General features: G+C 42.4%; 1 protein-coding gene across 3 annotated transcripts in view; it reads right to left on the reverse strand.

Annotated features, from left to right (window-relative positions):
• Positions 1-4647: 4647 nt before the first annotated feature.
• Positions 4648-19141, reverse strand: part of FBN1 (fibrillin 1) — a 141531-nt gene continuing 127037 nt past the window's right edge. Inside the window, exons 52-65 of one of the 3 annotated variants that reach the window (XM_063169737.1) lie at positions 18677-18793; positions 18202-18321; positions 16469-16591; positions 15912-16043; positions 15175-15300; positions 14443-14649; positions 13722-13847; positions 13384-13506; positions 12406-12522; positions 11825-11953; positions 10899-11018; positions 7853-8084; positions 6658-6832; positions 4648-5927 (exon numbers count right to left, since the gene is read on the reverse strand). In XM_063169737.1, the coding sequence (XP_063025807.1) occupies positions 5538-5927; positions 6658-6832; positions 7853-8084; positions 10899-11018; positions 11825-11953; positions 12406-12522; positions 13384-13506; positions 13722-13847; positions 14443-14649; positions 15175-15300; positions 15912-16043; positions 16469-16591; positions 18202-18321; positions 18677-18793 (2237 nt within the window). In that variant the 3' untranslated portion in view covers positions 4648-5537. Of the gene's footprint in view, positions 5928-6657; positions 6833-7852; positions 8085-10898; positions 11019-11824; positions 11954-12405; positions 12523-13383; positions 13507-13721; positions 13848-14442; positions 14650-14749; positions 14814-15174; positions 15301-15911; positions 16044-16468; positions 16592-18201; positions 18322-18676; positions 18794-19141 lie in introns of those variants that run through there. The other 2 variants (XR_010029624.1, XM_063169738.1) reach the window with 2 other exon arrangements.

The following is a 19141-nucleotide window of genomic DNA, read 5'->3' on the forward strand; positions in this document are numbered from 1 at the left end:
ACCAAAAAAAATCACCCTGAAGCACTTCACACAGAAATTACAGGGATAAAGAATCAATCTCCAAAGAAAACTAAGCAGTAGCCCTGTTTTCTGAATGGTCCTTCCAGCAGCCTGAGAGATAAGCCAGGCAGGCTGGCAGAGCCCAGGTCCTGCTCACCAGCAGTGTCAATTTTGATTATCTCCATGCAGCCTGCTGGCCCTACCCAAAATCTTTTTTTTTGCAGTAAATTATCAAGAACTGACACTGGTTTTGCTTAGCTTTTTTTTTTAAACTGGTGCAGCTGCACCTGCAGTGGCACAATTCTGGGTGGGGCTCTTTGGCAGGGCATGGGGTGATGCTCCTGGCTTTCTGAAGAGTGTGGGGAAAGGCCAGAGCTCCAACAGGCTCCATCTGAGATGCACTTTAGTGAAGAGGGGCAGTTCCCATGGCTTTATGCCAGCTGGGGCTGTCATGGCTGATGAACCCCTGTGGCTTCTTGTCCTCCTCTCCAGGGACACCTCAGTATTTTGGAGTTACTCCTGGCAGGATGGCCACTGCCTGTGAGCTCTCCCAAACTAAAACATCTGGTTCTCAGTTCTTGTCCTGTAAAACAAGGATGACAAACACATCCCAACCTCACAAGGGTGTAGCAAGGAACATCCTACAGCCCTGGGAGCCATAGAGAAGCTCATAAACAAACAAACCTGCAGATGTGAGAGCCAAGCCAGGGAGAGGCTGGGCCAGCACTGCTGCCACGTGCAAGGGAAAGGTCCAGCCCAAGAAAGGGGAAAAGCCCTTCCTTGTACTTAGCAAAGATTTATCACAGCATCACTTTGGCCTGTGATACAGTATCTGCCTACATTGCTGTGTGCACACATGGGCACGTGTCTAAGCAGGCTGAGGACTGGGCTGCACACCAACAAGCAGCCATGGCACACGCTGGACAGGCTGGCACCAGCACAGGGCAGCAGCCCAGCTTTGCCAGCACACTCCCACTGGTCAGGCAGCCTGGGCCTCCACAGACACTTCCTGTCACATGGCACAGTAGAAATAGAAAGGAGAGCCCAAAACACAAAAATAAACACTTTGTTGACCTCTCTGGCCCCAAGGTTCCTCTCCTGAACTCAATGGGAAGCTCATAACTGAGAAATTGGCTTGGGCGTGATTATTCCTCAAAAGCATTTCTTATAAGGGTGTGAAATATTTGGCAAGTTCTAAGGACAACAGAAGCAGATAGTTGGAATTTGTCAGAGCTGAAGTCATCAACATCTTCAACATTTTTGCTGCACAGAAAGAGGGTCTCATCTTCAGGCAAACCAGAGCACGCAGCCTGCTCCTGAGAAATCGAATTTCAAAGTCTCCAAGAGCAGCACCAGCCTTGGTGACTGGGGACCACCTCCACCAGCCTGGCACCAGCAGTGCCTCTGCCTGCTCCGAGAGCAGCCTGGGCATGTCCTGCTCTGTGGGGACAGCTGCTGGTCCCTGCAGCACCTGCAAGGGACAACTCAGAAGCACAAAGCACCAGGGCTTGTGCAGGACCAGCACATGTGAGTGAAACAGAGCATGCATTGGAGCACTTTGGGCCATTGAATTACTGCAGCATTCTACCCTCTCCCTAATTCTTTCCCTCTTGTTCCTACTGCAACCTCTACAATCATTCACATTTTCATTGGTGTAAATGATGGCATATTTTGCCCCAAATCACACCTGTCTGCTTGCCCTGTCCTAAGTTTTCACAGCACCCCAAACCGACACAATCTCACAGGTTAATGTGACATCCCAGACCTTAGGGGATGGGGTTTGCACACAGAGCTCTCCAGGCAGCTCTGTGTAACCACAGGAGCTGCACAGGTCTCTGCAGGCATCCCACATGCTCAGGCCACAGGCATCAACTAGAAGCTCTGGGATTTTCTGAACACAAGGGTTTTAGCCAAGTGCTAGTCTGCCAAGATTGTGATAACATGAGGGCTTACTCTGGGCAACTACTCTGGTAGGACACCGCCAACCCAGATTTACTGGATTAATCTGGTGTACATCATATCTTGGCCTTAGCTCCCAGCCACTCCTGCAAGCAGAAAAGCTGCAAGATTTGCTCTGGGGAGAGACTGAAGTAGACAAGATCCTGGGCTGAGATGTCCCAGTTTTTTGAAGCTGGTGTGTCCCATTAGCTCCTGTCCTACCTGGCACAGTGCAGCCGGGGGGCACTGAGTGGTGCACAGCTCCTGCAGCTCCAGCCTCATCCAAGCAGAACTCTGGCTTCCTTTCTGTAACTGAAAAGACAAGATTTTCTCATCACAGTGAAGTGAGAAGCTCTCTCCTCTTCACTGGGTGCCTACTCAGAATGTAGCAGCACAACGTAGGCTGTTAACCTCGTTAATTTGGGCAGAGACCATCAGGTCCACAAGAATACTGCGAGGCTTTAATGGCTCAAGTGGCCATTCCTTCACAGCCAACATCCATTTTTAAAAGTGGTGAGAAAGCTTTTGCAATGCCACCACCACCACATCCTCCTTGGCCTAGAGCAGCAGGTTTGGTGCCTTGTGATGCTCTTACCTGTTGTGCTGCTGCTGGCAGGGACTGGCAGTGCCCAATTGGGCCCAGGAAGGCACAGGCAGCTGCTGCACATGAACTGTGGCATCTTGCTCCAAACAGCTCAGGCCCGTCTGTGCTGAGGAGTCTTGACCTGATTAGCTCTTCCAAAGCACAAAGCTGAACTTGAATCACAGCACAGAATATTTATCTTAGAGAAAACCTGAATATGACCTTTCAAGACCTGCCATAAGAAAGCAAATACTTGGGGTTCTTTGAAAGTCAGCTTAAAAGAGAGACTGTGGAAACAGTGATGTTCTGCCAAAATACACGTGGGCTGTCAAGTTTACAAGATACTGTTACAACACACAATAAGAGAATGATTTGCTGTGTACAGTAACAAGCCATCTTTGTTAAAATCTGTTAACCAAAAATTAGGTTTATTATCCATGCAATCATCTATGCAGAGTCATATGCACAATCGCAGTGGAGGGCAGCCACACTTATTTCAAGCAATTAAGCATTTTGTTATTTCCTTGAATTTGAAAATTATCCTTTAATTGCCAAAGGATACACATTTAGAATAACCTCTACTTCAGTCTGTCTAGTGCTTAGAGTCATTCTGGGGTCCCACTATGAAATTAAATACAGCAGATTACTTCAAAATCACACTGCAAGTTACAAACCACTTTTTAATTGCAGGTTGCATGCAATGTTATTGTGCAACCTTTGTGCTTCACTGAGACGCCAAGGAAGATGCAAATATTCAAACTAACAGAAATGATCATACACATACAGCAAACTAAAACCAAGACAAAAATTATATATCAGTTAAAGGACATTGCTGCAAAGAGACATGAATAATGTACAAAAAAGTGGATTTTTATGTGCAGATTGGTACAGCACATCTGGGTTTTCCGTTTTTAAATGACTAAAAGAGCTACTGTCAAGATTTCTTGTTTCTGAAGCATAGCAAAGGCAATTTGCAGAACGGTGTGGGCAACACTGGGGCTGCTGGAACACAGTCAAAGAACCTTTGGCATCATAAGGTGTTACATGGAGCTTAAATGTAAACCAAGTGTACTGGATAGACTCCTGACAGGTCTTTCTGAAATCGTCCTTCTCAGTTCCCCTCAGTGTTTAGGGGCTGAGAAAAAATACTTAAATGGTACTTACCTATAAACTATACAATCATGCACACTGGCACTAAAAATCATTCCCAACCTGCTGATATAGGAGTGCCATTTACAACTGTAAAGTTCTGATTATATCTCGCCATAGTTATGCAACATATGGAAAAAATACACTGTTCAACATTTTGGCACACTAATAAATAAAATCCAGACATGATCTATTAAAAATATCAAAGTAATCCTGTGCACAAGCTTACTTTTTATATAGTTATATTTGTTACGCAGACAAAATCACAGAGAGCAATAATACAATTTGGGGTGATTTATAGGAGTACATTTCCCTTCCAAAGCCATTATAGCTCAATATATGTTCCCTCTATCATCTACAGTGCTGTCCCAGCAGCAGCTTCAGTGCTTCTTTCTTCCAGATTTTATAGCATCACACCTCAGTACAATGTTCTGCCATTGCTGCTAAAAGATACACCATGGCATTTGCATATACAAGTACACCCACATCACTGAATAATTCACTTGATATTAAAAGCCATCTAAAGCTTGTGATGGTTTCTGGTATTGGATTATTCTTCTGTTATCAATCATAACTGTTGAAGTGGGGGTAAAAGAAGGAATATCTTAAGGCAGTTTTAGCAAACAATAGTGGGTTTTTTCAACCTTAACTGTGTTTTCTGTATAATGATTGAACATCCACTTCTGCGTGTTTTGGCTAGCAGATTACTTTTTGACCAGACTAATCACGTCAAGTCATTGGAAATGTTCTCGCTTCCTTTCTGCAACCACACAGTAACTTGAGAGAGGTCCACTGCTGTTTAGATTTGTGAAGGTTTCTGTACTTCTTCTGTTCTTTCTCTGCATGAAGAATGAACAGTAGCAGCTCCCTCAAGAAGGAATCACCTGGACACACAGACAGATACAAAGACAACCCTACTGACAACGCCTGAAGTATGCAGTTTATCACAGTTTTAGCAAAAACACAAGGCCACAGAATAAACTAAAAAAAAAAAACTGTTTTATTGTGACATTTATGACATTGAACCCTTGTTGATATGAATGGCTATGGGTACTCTTGACATGTTACAATATGTCATGGTGTAGGATGGCACTGATTGTCATCTGACTTTTGAGAATGTTTAATGGTCCCTACTGACCTCAGTGCATTTTGGCAAGTCACAGAAACTTTATCATCAGGTTTGTGTATACAGTTAACAAGTAGTTGGTCTTATAAGCACCATTACAAACCCTCACATTAAGGGTATTATTAATCTAGTTTACAAATGCTTCATTGATAAAAATAGCATGATTACAGTATACACACACTTAATTTACATGTAATGTATTATAGGCATAACTGAGATAAACTACTGAGCTAACTTTGGTTGATTGAAGTATTTAGACTGAATAATGGCAATTTTGGCTTCTAAGTTGTGTAAATATTACAGTGCATTTATAAATCTAGGTTGAAAATTTACTAGCACCAAATGGATATCATAAATGGCTGACCTAGTAAGTTGTAGTTGGAGAAGCAAAGTTTACGAATTACAAAAATAGAGCTGTCCATCAGTTGAAAGCACATTCTTGTACCTCTGCTGAAATGATGACGTGTCTCAGCATCAGTGGCCAACTTCCAATGATAAAAGTCCCAGTTTTCAAGATTCAACATATCAAGGTAGCTCAGCTACATGTAAAAGCCTGAGGAAGTGGTAGTTTTGAGCTCACATATTCATCCTGTACCTTGTTTATGTAATAATACAATAGTGCTTGTTCATACAAATGTACTCATGTAAGATTGTACCTATGATATGGAGAATCTGATTGGGAGGAATATTCAGTCCTACCTATCTATCTTTGGTTTAATTATTTGGTCTTTGGTTGATGAATTAATGAAGCAATATCTGAATTTTCATTTTCAGGTTATCTCCCAGCTCACCACTGAGGTAGTCTTTGTCATGTTTCGCTTCAAGCTGGTTAAGTTCCTTCTTTTTATAGAGTGGAATACTACTGATTTGTAATGAATAATTTCCAGGCACTGGCTTCTTCTTTGTGAAATGAAGGTAACTTATCCCGTCCTTCTTATTGATTCTAAAGAAACCATCTTCATTTCCGGAGTCAATTAAGTATCGGTTGTGGTTTGTCAGCGTGGTGAGGGCAGGGAGCAGCTCCAGGATGCGATCTTTGTTACTCAGATCCGAGATGTTGATGGAGAAGATCGCTGCTTTCTCAATGTCCCAGCTGGCGAGACTGATCGGCGGCTCCAGCTCTTGCTGATCCTGCACAAGAACAAAGGATGTCAGTTGGCTTTGTCACAGAGCATTTCACATGTGCCTGTGTGTATTTCTTACCCAGGTCAATAATTACTAATTAGACAAATTTTAAAAGGAGGTTCTGTAACATCCTCTGTCAAATCCACTCTTATGGGCCTAGGACTCCTCAGGGTGAAGTACAGAGCTTGTCACCTCTGCTGTGTGGGTTAGAGAAGCCTGAGACACACACTGGAAGTTTCTGTGCATGTGCCTTGCTGCCTGACAGGTGAAGCCCCTGCACGCTGGGAGCCTGTGACTCCTGCAAAGAGAGCAAACAAGGCACTCTCCTCCTCTCTGCTAGGGAAGCCACAGGCTAAGAGAACAGCTTTGAAGGAGAGCAGGGTCTGTGAGGGAGCCACAGCATTTCAATGGGATTTTCTGCTTTGCAACAGTCATTTAAGCGTGGAGCCAGGGCAGCCTGCAAGTGCAGCAGAGTGCTGGAAAAGCAGCCTCACCCTTCACCTCTGACTGGGTGGTAACATTTGAGACCAGCACAAACTGTAACATTTTCATTTGGAAAGCAAAGGAAGCTCTATATCACCTCTGATACAAAAACACTACCTGACATCCAAAACCAGCTTTGATCTACTCTAGGGTGTAGACTTTCCCTGAGGGATTGTCTCTTGGCACACATCCTTCTGAGTCCAGCTCTCACAAGACAGCCACAAACCCTTTGCCCCCAGAAAGGGTCAATTACCTCTGCTTCACTTGCAGTTTCATTAGTGCTCCTGCGCTTCCTTCCTCTCTTGGGATAGCCATTGATTTTACATTCATAACAAGCTTCTGGAGAGAGGGAGTTGTCATCTACTTCTCCACTGAGTGAAAGCTCTTGTCCTTGACCTCTGCCTAGCCCCACTCCAGAAACACAGTGTCTGAGGAAGGAAGAAATTCAAAATTAACTCCAGTGAGACATAGAGATCTATGTATCAAAAGCTGCATTTGGGGGACAGTAAGCACAAATAATTAAGCAATCATGTTGCATTCATTTCGTAGGAAAAATTTCTGCTAAAGTCAACAGACAAAATTCTCACTGAATCACAATGAGGCCACTCTTTATTTCAAGAATCTGCCTTCATGTGTTTTTGCCCAAGAGAGACCTGCCAATATTTAACAGTCTTAAAAACACAGGCTTAAGCTCTGAGTTGTTGTTAGCAATTTCTGTTATCCAGCCTGGAACACATTTAAAGAGACCAATTTGCAACAACTGCTGAAAAGTCTGGAGAGTGAGGTTTTTCATAATGCATCCCAAAGCTTTTAGTCACTTACAAACTTTAAACCACAATCTTTCTGCTTTCCATTTGGGTTGCTTGCTTATGATGTACAGCCCTAACACACCCACTGGGGCAAGGGAAAATTTGTTTTATTGATAAAGCATTTATTTAAAAAATATGAATTTGAAACACAGAAGAATATGGAACATACAAGAACCTAAGAGCATGCAGAGCTGTTATTCCAACCAGCAGGTGAAACATCTTGTATAATGTAATTTCTTTTTGCAGCTGGTAGGGGGTGTTATTATTAATGTTTGTTTTGTTCTTCTTTAGGGAGACAAGTGAATCACAACAAGGAGTACGAGCTCCCAAGTGCCAAGGTCAGAGGACTTGGCAGACTGCTGGGGTGTGCAGGAGAGGTGAAAGCAGTAGTTTAAAATAGAGGATTAAACCTGGTAGCCCTGACCAAACTTCAAGCATTAAACCCCTCCCTTTCCATGGTTACCTTTCCCCACCCTCCCCTCCCCAAAATCAGTAGGTGCATCCAACTCTTGAGCACCTTCTCAATCCTATGCCTTGTTAATGGCTGACAATCCCCCTGGTTCTGCTGCTCCACACTGCTAGCAAAGGAGTGGCCCATGTCCCCTTGGTATCTGTTAGTTTAAAATGAGAATCCCTTACCCTTGTCCTATTCTGAAGTAACCAGGTGGACACCCACAGACGTAGCCACCTTCAGTGTTTGAACAGCCATAACTGCACGGGGCTTGTGCAGAACCGCATTCATTGATATCTTGGCAACCTCCACTAAACTGCTCATACTGAAATCCAGTAGGGCACATACATTTATAGCTTCCCAAAGTATTGTGGCAGGACGCTCCTCCACAAATGTGTGCACTGAGACATTCGTTTTCATCTGGAAAAGAAGCAGAATATACCATGTTAACTTTTACCCAGGTACAGTCCAGCCTACCCCTTGTACAGGTCCTGCTTGGTTGAATCTGCTGCCACCTCAGGTGGACACAGAAACTGGGCTTGTCCTTCCTCTTGGCTGGGGCACTGCTCCCTGGGAGATGACTACAAGCACACAACAGCAACACTGGGGCTGCTCTACAGAAGATATTTCATGCCATGTCAGGTCATGCTCTGGAGAGCAGCGAAACAAAGATAGCTTTTTTTTACAGAAATAACTGAGAAGGATAAAACTTTGTACAGCCAAAAATCTGGTCAAGTAATCCCTTGTTCATAGTGCTATTCAACATTAAAGGAAGAGTAAGGAATCAAGCTCTGACACTTTTTCCAGGGATTGAAAATACCTCCCTACACACTTACATTTAAATATTAGACATAGGTAAGATAGGGGAAGTAGCAAAGTAAAAATAAAAGCAGCTATAGATACAAAAGACTGCTATATTCTGAACCAGTCCTTTTCCAAACTTCCTAAGGGTGGCACTGTAGGAGTTTCAGGTCACTTCAGGCTTATTTACTGAAAATGGCTACTTTTTGAAATGAAGCTGGTCTGATTTTTGATGTCTGATGTGGCAAATTGCTTCAAAAAGTTCTGAATATTGTTGTTCTCCGTTTTCTGTGATAAATGTATATGTACATTGTGGGTGTGCACACATAAGAAACTCCATTTGGGAAGTACAGAACAGCATCTCTGACCTCAACATCCAGGTTACAGGAGAATAAGTAATAAGTCAGAGCATTATTGTCTTTTTCCAAACAATGTGGCTCTTTGTTCTTTGTTTAAAAGCAATGTCTTTGCTTCTTGCAGCCTGATTCACAATGTGGTGTACTGTGGAAGTGCCTGGGCAGGGGATGCAGTCACAGACAGCACAAGACATGGGAGGAACCAAAGCATTCTTCAGTGATTATCTAAATGCATTGCAGCAACATAAAAAATCCCTGAACGATTCATTAAATAGGTTAAAAAAGACACAAACTGTTTGCAGAGTTGGGATTGCCAAGGAATATGAAGGAATTGTCATGGAAAAACCTAGCACATGGATTCTTCCCCTATGGTACACCCAGCAGATCCAGATAAGTATCTTAAGAATATACAGTTACAGACAGTACAATGTGGAGACCACAAGGTACTAAACCTGGGGCTGAATCCTGTGTTCCCAAAGCCTGTAAGGGTTTGCCATTAACTCAGAGAGATGCTTCAGTGTTTCTCACACCTCAGAGCAACTATACCAACATCATAGGTGCTTGTTTGGGCCACAGGAAGTTACTGCACCAAGAGCAGATATGCTCACTTCACCATGCTCCACAGTGGCAAGAAAGGGGATGCTAGTGAGATTAATTCCCATATTTGGGTGAGTGTCGGAAGAAAAAGAATAGGAAGAAAAAGAAAAAAGCACAAGCTGTGCTGTCAGGCACCAGCCTTGCTCTTCTGTGCTCTGTAACACTCAGCTCTGTCATGCTCAGTTTCAGCAAGAAGGACAAATGCCACAAGACACAGGGACCCAAACCTCCTTTCCTGCAGCCTTGGATTTCTGCCTGGACTGCCCCATGTCCACGATGGTGGAACTACTGGCTGAGGCTTGCCCCAGGTGTGGCCCTCAAGAATTTTCCCTGGTGAATTTTCTGTGGACCAGTAGTTTTGGTGCCAAGGCTGGCACCTTTCTTTCAGTGGGGCAAATACTCAGTGCTTGTGCATTTGAAACTGGTATTCCCTGTATAAATCTAAACAGTAGTCAATGGCTTCAAAAGCTGGAATAGCAGTGTACACCTGGTTTGGAAATACACTTATGTGTATTGGTTTGGAAATACAATTATGTTAAATGTTTTCACCCAGGAACACCTGGAAACAGCCAAGATGTTTCACAAAATTCAGCACTGCACTTCTTCAGATTTTGCAGTGTCCTCCAGCAGCCAGACATGACAGTGCTGGTTTCTTGGGGGATTTTTATCCTCCTGTAGATTAAATTCTAATTTAACCCTAAACTCTGCTAATTGAGTTAACATTCAAAACCCCACATGTTTGTGTTTCTTGTATGTTACAGGCATAGACTGCTAGAGCAAAGCAAACGTGACAGCAAGGCCTGCATATAATGTCAGGAGGTTTGGTAAGCACAATTAAAAGCAGAGACCTCCCTGGAGCACCACAGTGATAACAAGGTAATTTCTATCTTTCTGAGAGCAAAGAAAGCCAAACAAAAAGTTATAAAGCTCTTTGTTCTCAAGAGAGCACAACTCTGGGTATCCACAGAAGGCTAACTTGCATGAAGCCCATTAAATGTAAGAATGACAAAAGCACAGATCAAGTAGGATTTTAATGGAATTTGAGATTCTTGGAGCCAGAAGCTGAATTTTATGATTTAACGATCCAAAGTTGTATTTCTGAGAGTTCCAGGTTCAATCCACCATCCACTCTTAGACAGGACCTTTGTCCAAGCAGAAACCATTGCACAGCTGAGTAAGACTTCCTTTGTTCAGATCACAAAATACATGAGCATCATAAGCTTCCTCAAAGTCAATACAGCCTCTAGCACCCTCAAGGAGAGCTTTGTGCTTAAACACTTCTTGAACCAGGACATGGATTACTGTGTGTTTCATATCCACTCTGCCTTCACAGGAGACCACACTTGTAATGAAACTCTGCTGAACTTAGCAAATTATAATCACAACAGAAAGTATGGCCAACTGCACCATTGCCCTTCACTTCTTGCTGCTAACTAAAGTAACATGCATTTTAATGTATGAATTAACAAAAGTGACTTGCCAACACATTGGTTCCACTGGTAATGCTGGAGATATCCTTGTGGGCAGCTGCACCTGTATCCTCCAATTATATTTTGGCAGCCATGCTGACACCGGTGGTTACCATCACATTCATCAACATCTAAAAGGGTGAAACACACTCTGAGTTTGGGAGAGAAGCTCAAATTATGCTGTATTTGGAAAATATGTTACAAATAATCATATATATTCATTTATCATAGATATATATAATATATTTCATGATCTTCCAAAAACTTGACCACTATGGGCCTTTCTGGTTTGGATTTGTGGCTCCACAGCAAGTAATACAGGGCTGAAAACCATGGAAAGCGCTCACATTCAGCAAAAATTTTCAGTTTTTGCATTCTGCTGTGGAGCAGACAGGAGAAAGCCATTTGTATATGGGATCCCTAATGCTTAAGGGTCCCAGCTCCACAGCAGACAGACCCTTGCTTTTACCCAGGCATCCAACCCAAAAAATCCCAGGATACCTCTTTTCAAACAACCCAAACTCGGTCCCAGGAGAAGGCTCCAAAGACCCAGAGGAATAAGTCTACAGCCCTTGAACTCTCTCTTTAACAGGTCACCTTGGAGATGCAAGACTTCCTGTCCTTGACTCCCTCAGAAACGCATGCAGGATTCAAAAGAAGTTCACTGAACTTATGACACTTAAACTAAAACATTCCAGGCTACATCTCCCCAGAAAATATCTGCCCAGCTCTTTAGAATCCCACAATATATCCATTTTTTTCTGGCCCATGAAGAGAAATACTGCCTTGTTGCTAAATTTCTGTACTCCCCCCTCGCTTACACCCACACATGCTTGCTTCTGCAGATTTTGGTGCTTACTCCTTGGGTGACATTATGGCTGAAAGAAGATTAAGGAAGCAAGAGAAGGCCAAGTGAAATGCACTGTGCTGTACCCACCTTCACAGCTCTGCCCAGTTTGATCAAGTGAGAAGCCACGCTGACACTCACAAACAAAACTTCCTGGGGTATTCTGGCAAATGCCCTTTGCCCCACAGAGATTGATCTCAGTAGCACACTCGTTGTTGTCTGGGGGAAAGCAAAGCTCAGTGTTAGTTTGTAGCTGTCATTTCAGAGCTGATGTTTTGGCCATGCTGATGATGGAGGGGTTGTGGCAGGAGGTAAAGGCACATCAGTAACACAGGTGTCCCACTGCCCTCCCAGCTTCTCACTTTGCATCACAGGACAGTTTACACTGCCTTCTTTTGAATTTGGAAACACAAAGTAATTGGAAGGGAAACTTTCTTTTCTTCACCAAAATATGAAGTTTGATGGTTTGGTCTCCAAACACCTGCAAATTCACACCAATACCACGGGATCATCAAACTGATACAGAAACAGGATCCAGCTTGCAGAGCAGAAAGTGATCTGGTTTATGTTTCTATTTGATTCCTCAGGAAGATGATTTTACCTCCTTGCTGCTTTGCTTCTGGAGTAAGGGTCAATAATAAATCCCAAATCTACCTTCCCATGTCACCTACCAATGCAGGCTGTATGGTGCTGAGTGAATCCAGGAGGACATTTGCAAGTGAATCCCCCAATAGTGTTGACACAAAGGAACTGGCAGTTGTGCTGCTTTGTTGCACATTCATCAAGATCTAAAAAAAACCAAGAAAACATCTTTCAATTATATTCCCTGGACTCAGAAATAAGTGATTACAAATAAATCACACTGGTTTCCAGTTCCTCTTACATGAAGCCCCACATTTAAGGAATGGGACTTTGGAGCTACACAGTGTCCATGCTAACACTGAACTGCAGACACCAATCCCATTTGTCTGAAAGTTTCTGTGATGTAATAAATGTCTGCTCAGCCAATAAATGGGAAGTTGCCATCTTCGTGAGATCTGGCAGACTGGAAAATGGCCTTGTACTGAAGCACACTATTACTCCAAAAGAAATGTTGAAATGCTAACAACAAAGTACACTGTCATTCTGCATGCCAAATTTAGAATTGCTGCTCTAATTTGTGTGGTTTTAATCAAATCTTAGTTACCAAGACACATAAATGTATGGAATTCTAAAGAATACTCCAAAATCTCTCCTGCACTGCTGTGCCTTATCCAGCATGCTGCAAAAGAATGGTAAAAGTTCTCTTGATGCTGGGCAATGTACTGCAAACCACCTTTGCATCCAGTAAGATTCATTTATCATTGAATGATATGGCTTAAACCAACAAGCTTACCAAAATGAGAAAAATCCTATATATTATTAATTACAAAATCTTTTGAAGATCAGCTGCCATCAACCTGCAAAAATTCCCATCCACCTGTTGTTCATCCAAATTAAAAAGGAGTTAACTGAAATACCAGCTCCATCCTGTGCAAGCCACTTCCACTGTCTTTAGTGGAAATACTCACATCAATCAAGGAGACAGATTTGCATCATTTAAATGTCCTTGCAATTATTTTTGCCCGAGAAACACAGTTTCTACAGTAAATTCTTTTCTTGATTTTTACCTTTGCAGCTTCTCCCATCTTCTTGCAGGATGTATCCCTTTGGACATGAGCACTGGTAGCTCCCCTCTGTGTTTTTGCAGATGAAATTGCAAGGTTTTGGAGATTCATTGCATTCATTCAGATCTACAAGAAACAAAACCAGATACCTCAGTGCTGGTAATCAAGATTTGTGATAATGTTTTACAAAATGTTCAGGATAGATCAGAAGGAAAATCAAATCCCCAAAGCACTAACAAATGACATTTTATTTTCTCATTTTTCAAAATCTTCCTATTTCTTTCTTCAAGTCCTCTCTTAGTAATAAACTTTATATACAAATACCACAATGTAAAACCTACCAATGCAAAGAGTGCCAGTGACATCTGTAGTATAGCCCACATTGCACAGACAATGGTAAGTTCCCCTCTCGTTGATGCACTCCCCATTGCGGCAGACGTCGTGAATGACCTTGCACTCATCAATATCTGCAATTAAACAAGGGTTAGCTCTCAATGGAACAAAACTGATTTTGTGCAGCTTCATAGGTTCTTGTGACCTGACACAGAGAAACCCACACCATACATAAAATAACTACATAAAATAGTGAAATATTGCACAGATTTAACGATAAATAGCAAGTGGAAAAATACGGAATGGAGCATTAATTTAACTTTCTTATGCAGTGAACAAGCTGCAAGTGGAAGGGAGCAACTGAAGCTGATCATGTATCAGCCTTCACAAATCAAACATCCCTTTGCCTTCATGTACACAAACAGCTCTCAATATGTGCCTGCAACACACTCAAATGTGAGATGCAAATTCCCATTTGAGTGCATGTCAGAGTCAACCAGGACGTAAAGAAAGTATCTGCCAAGGTGGGATGGATGCCTCATCATCCAGGGCCTTCGGCTGTGCACCATCATCCCAAGGGACTATACTCAGTCAACACGAAAAATCTCAGAACATTTCAGCTGATACTCAAAACATTTAGGACATTACAGTGTTTGAATATGCAAAAATAGAGTTTATAATTTATCACCTAATTTAGCATTGTCTAAGAGATCATTTAATGAGAAGTACCTGCTCCACTGGATGTGTATCCTCGGCCATGAGGGCAAAGCTTCTTGAAGGCCACGGTGCCAGGGAAGGGACAGACCTCACAGTTCTGCCCCCAGCCTCGGCCCCCGTCACAGCAGCACTCCGACTTGGTGACAGCATTCCTGTTGCTCGATCCGATTTGGCACATGCTTTGTAAGACTTCAGTGAAGCAGTAGCCCTCCCTGTTGTCTGGAAAACAAATTGTGCATCACAGAGAATCCTAATGGTGAATCCCAGAGGGTCAAGAGATGTTGGGAATTTAGTCAGAAATGTAAGAGAAAGGGCATACTTAACCCTGAGACTGCGGAACTGAGAGTGAAAGACTACCAGCAGTAAGAACGAGAGAATGACATCTAAGGGAAACAAAGACAAGAAATTTAGCAAAAGGTGGAAGGCAAGAAGTTACAATATACTTAACAAAATGTATGTTTCTGTTTGAACCTAGAGAAAAAGGACTGGCTGAAAATCAGGACGAAAGAAATGTCAGAGCAGCTCCTGGCTGACTGAAACCCTGGAACACTCAGCTTTCACCCCAGCTGGACTGACTGAGGCAGGGACATGGTGAGCATGGGAAGAAGGAACTTGCAGGAGGGCCCCTTCCCAAAGGCATGTAAATTCAAGAGTGTGTTTTCTCACCATACATTTTAAGTTTAATTTCAGCCCTCATTGCAGCTATTCAAGTGTCAGCTCATCCAGGTGGAAGCTGGGACTTACCAAGGCACTCGTCCTGGCTGTCGCTGACCGTGAATCCCTCGTTGCACTCACACCTGTAACTCCCCACTGTGTTCACACAACGGCCATTCTCACAGAGCCCAGGCTTGGTCTGACATTCATTCTCATCTGCATTTTTGAAAATTTATGACAAAAGCCCATTATCAGATTAATGTAGATAACAGACTGGTATGGAGCTTTCATGCTGTGCATTATGCCTGGTTAAACTTCAATTTTTTTTCTTTTTCTTATATTTTAAAGGTTTTTTTTTTAATTCAATTTTCAGAAGAAAGATGGCCATCTAGCTCACAATTGTTATATATATTATATCTGCAGTATAATATATATATCTGCATTCCTCACTGGTTTTCAATATTTTTCATAGTTACAGCTGCTGTTCTGAATGTCTTCCAAGGTTTACAAAAAATTCAGATCTACTCTCATTCCTGCTAGCAGAGATAAACAAGCCTCCAGCAACCAACCAAATCCTCACCTTCTTCCCTCAGAGCAGTCAGCAGCAGCAGTACAAACTGACACCCACACCCAGATTTTCGACTTACTACCCACAGGTGTGTACACCTGAACAGCAAAACCAAGTGTGTACCGCACCAATAGATCCATTACAGAGGTAGTTGTGTAATTCTGCCCCTGAGTTTCTTAACACTTCATTAAATCCAAAATTTTTAGATCTGCTGAGGAACTGTGTATTTCAAGAGCTTCACCACTTCAGTGTCACTTACCTATACAGCCTTCCCCGTCTGGTCTGCGCTGATAACCAGGCCCACAGATACACATATAGGTGCCAATTAGGTTTTTGCATTCCATCTGTTTTGAGTCACAGTCATGAATTCCTTCTTCACACTCATTCTGATCTAAAACACAAGGTTTAGACTTTATTATGTAGAGACATGATCCTGGAAATTCACAATAGTAAATTCTGACTTTGGAATCTCTATCATAATCAAACCCTGCACATACATTTATTGTTCTCAACCAACCATAAAATATACTAGCCTTGAGCAAATTGATTTCTCCCAAATGCCCATTTTTAGGGCAAGACAAAACTGTATCATCTGATATGATCTCACTTTAGGAAGATGTGTAAATTTACTGGCAGGACAGGCCTAGTACAATCAAATGCATAATGCACACCATAGAATTTCATCCCAAATTCTTTCTGATTCAGTTACTTCCTGGGATTAAAACTCTGGCCCAACAGTGCGGTGAGTCAGAGCCCTGCCCCTGCAGGAACTGAAATCATTATCTCAGCACTGTGAGAGTGTGGTAGGAGCTTTACCTCTGCACATTCTCCGGTCCTCGCGCAGAACGTACCCCCCAGGGCACTTGCACTCGTAGGATCCAAAAGTGTTCACGCAGCGGAAGGCGCAGAGCAGGGGGTTCTGGATGCACTCATTCACATCTGGGTTTGGGGTGACAAAGACCAAGGGGGGAGGGAAACACGTGTGTAAAACTCAGCCAACTTGAGTGCATAGGCTTTAGGTACAGGCAATACCACAGATCCCCGTTTACTGAGGACTAGATTTTAATAGCTGGGGACCCTTGGTTCTACTCTTCCTGGATTTCTGTAGAGAAGTAGGCAACAGACACACCAGGATGTTTGCACAGCTACCTGAAGTTTCAATAAGTTCAACAGCAGGTAGCCAATGGAAATAATTTCTAGATCCACGGTGCCAAAATACTTGCTCAGTTAAAACTGCATCTTTTCAGGGTTTTTTTGATTGGTTATTTAAATTCTACATGCATTAATTCAGATTCTTCATAAACTGAATTCCATAAAACAATATCCTTACTTGAAACATTACTTTGAAGTACATTTACACACAAAATGCCTGGACTACTTGAGCTATTAGTGCTATATAGTGACGTTTATGCACTCAGCTAGCTCCTCCTCTGCAATTTGAGCTTTTACCCAAATTCCACAGAGAAGCAAATGAAGCTCTAACTGTACTCACAAACACAGTTTGCATTTGCAATCTGATGCAAAAATAGAGGCATTCTTTTGCATGGGCTTGCAAAGAAATAGATTGTGGCAGATAATTTAGGAACAGCTGTGTCAAGCCAGAGGACAGTGTCAGAACGTCCTAGGACATTCTCCTCTCCCTGGCTGTAACAGAAGGAGATGAATATTAAAAACCTCATCCCATGTATGCAGAGATCTTTCCCCTGACACAGCCTCTCAGTTTAAGGACTTCCACAGCCAAAAGCCACAACCAAACTATCAAGCTTAATTTCCACTGATGGATTCCCCCACAAATTTGTAAAATCTCTTTCTGGGTCAATTTATACTTGTGGCCCTGCTAATATTCTGCAGCAAAGGGTTCCACAACTTAAATAAGTACCATGCATGTAAAAATATTTGCTTTGGTTTGTCTAACATGGGCCCTCTATTTTTGGTCCCTTTACCATTTGTGGCTTTATAAAGTCATATATCTCTTCAACCACATTTTCCACACTGAAAAATTCTTATTTTTTTTATTCTATACCTCTGATCTTCCTTACTTCTCATCATACATTTTCAAATTTTAATTTTTGAAATGAGACACCAAAGCAGGAAGAATATTCAATCTAGGGGTACCATGGTAATTGTTGAGTACTGTATTAGTATTTTCCTGTTTGTTCCCTGTTTCTTCCCTAACTCACTCAAGCAGCCCATTTCCTATCTTCATCATGCACAGTGAGTCTCTTTACTCAAGAGGCAGGCAAAAACCATACACACAGTAAGCAGCACTTCTGGGAACTGTTCTGAAGGGACTGCACCCTAACATGCTCCTCTCTGGGCAGTCCCATAGTAGATACCACCTGAAAGTCTGTCCACCCCAGCTCCAGTCAGAAAAACATACTACAGTTCAAGGTGGATACATGAAGGGGAGCCAATTTTCCCATTTCAGATGAAGAGGTATTGTTCCAAGCGTCCATATTTTGTTTTTAAAGCTGCTTTACTCCCCTCAGCTGTTTTCAAAATCAGGGAACACAATTACAACAACAGTCCTTAGCACACAGGAGTCTCACCTTCACAGGTCATCATTGGCCCAGGTTCAAATCCTTCTACACAGGTGCATTCAAAGCCTCCTATTACATTCCTGCAAGTTCCATTTCCACATGGGTTTCCAACAGCACATTCATCAGTGTCTGCAAGCAGTTAGACCAAGGCAGAAATACATGGTTATACACAACCAAAATGATAAAAAAATCCATGTTGTTGATGTACAACCAGAAAAATAGAAAATGCAAGAACTCAAAATACTGAATTAGAACCACAGACTCCTAAAATAATTTGAGATTGCTAGAGGCTATCTGGGTTAAACACTCAGCCAGAGCAGCACCAACTTGGGGCAGATTGCTCTGGCCCTGCCCTGGCAGGCTTTAAGCACTAGCAGGGATGAAGACCCCAAATGTTAGAATAAAACTACCCCACTGCTCCTTAATGCCATACTTAGCAACTCAGGAGAATCTCTAAAATGGAAGCTGGAAGTGCTGTACTTACCCACACATTCTGCTCCTTGTAGGATGTAACCATATGGACATTCACAGCGGAAGGACCCATCTGTGTTGATACACTGCCCAAATTTACAGTTATCAGGATCAAGGCACTCATCCACATCTTAACCAGAAATACAAACAACACAGTAAGTGCAACTGGCTTCATGTGCTTTCAGACTTCTCTCAAAGAACAAGTGTTCTGGCAAGAAATATTTCTGAGATCACAAAAAATACTAATATTTAAATTCTGACATATTAGGATTAGGGCACAGAATTTGTTTTGCAGGCCAGCTTTCAGAATGCAGAAAAGAAACTGATTCTAAATGTCAGATATAATCCTCTCTGACTGGGGCTACAGGGAAAGCAGCAGATATGAAAAGCAGTAGTCATCCAGTGCTCCTTAAAACTTTTGCCAATAAGGCTGAAGTGCTGTTTGTCTTGGGAGAGAACAGAATGTACTGAAGGGATC

The sequence above is a fragment of the Melospiza melodia genome, chromosome 15 (genome assembly GCF_035770615.1).
Source record: "Melospiza melodia melodia isolate bMelMel2 chromosome 15, bMelMel2.pri, whole genome shotgun sequence".
NCBI lineage: Eukaryota > Metazoa > Chordata > Aves > Passeriformes > Passerellidae > Melospiza > Melospiza melodia.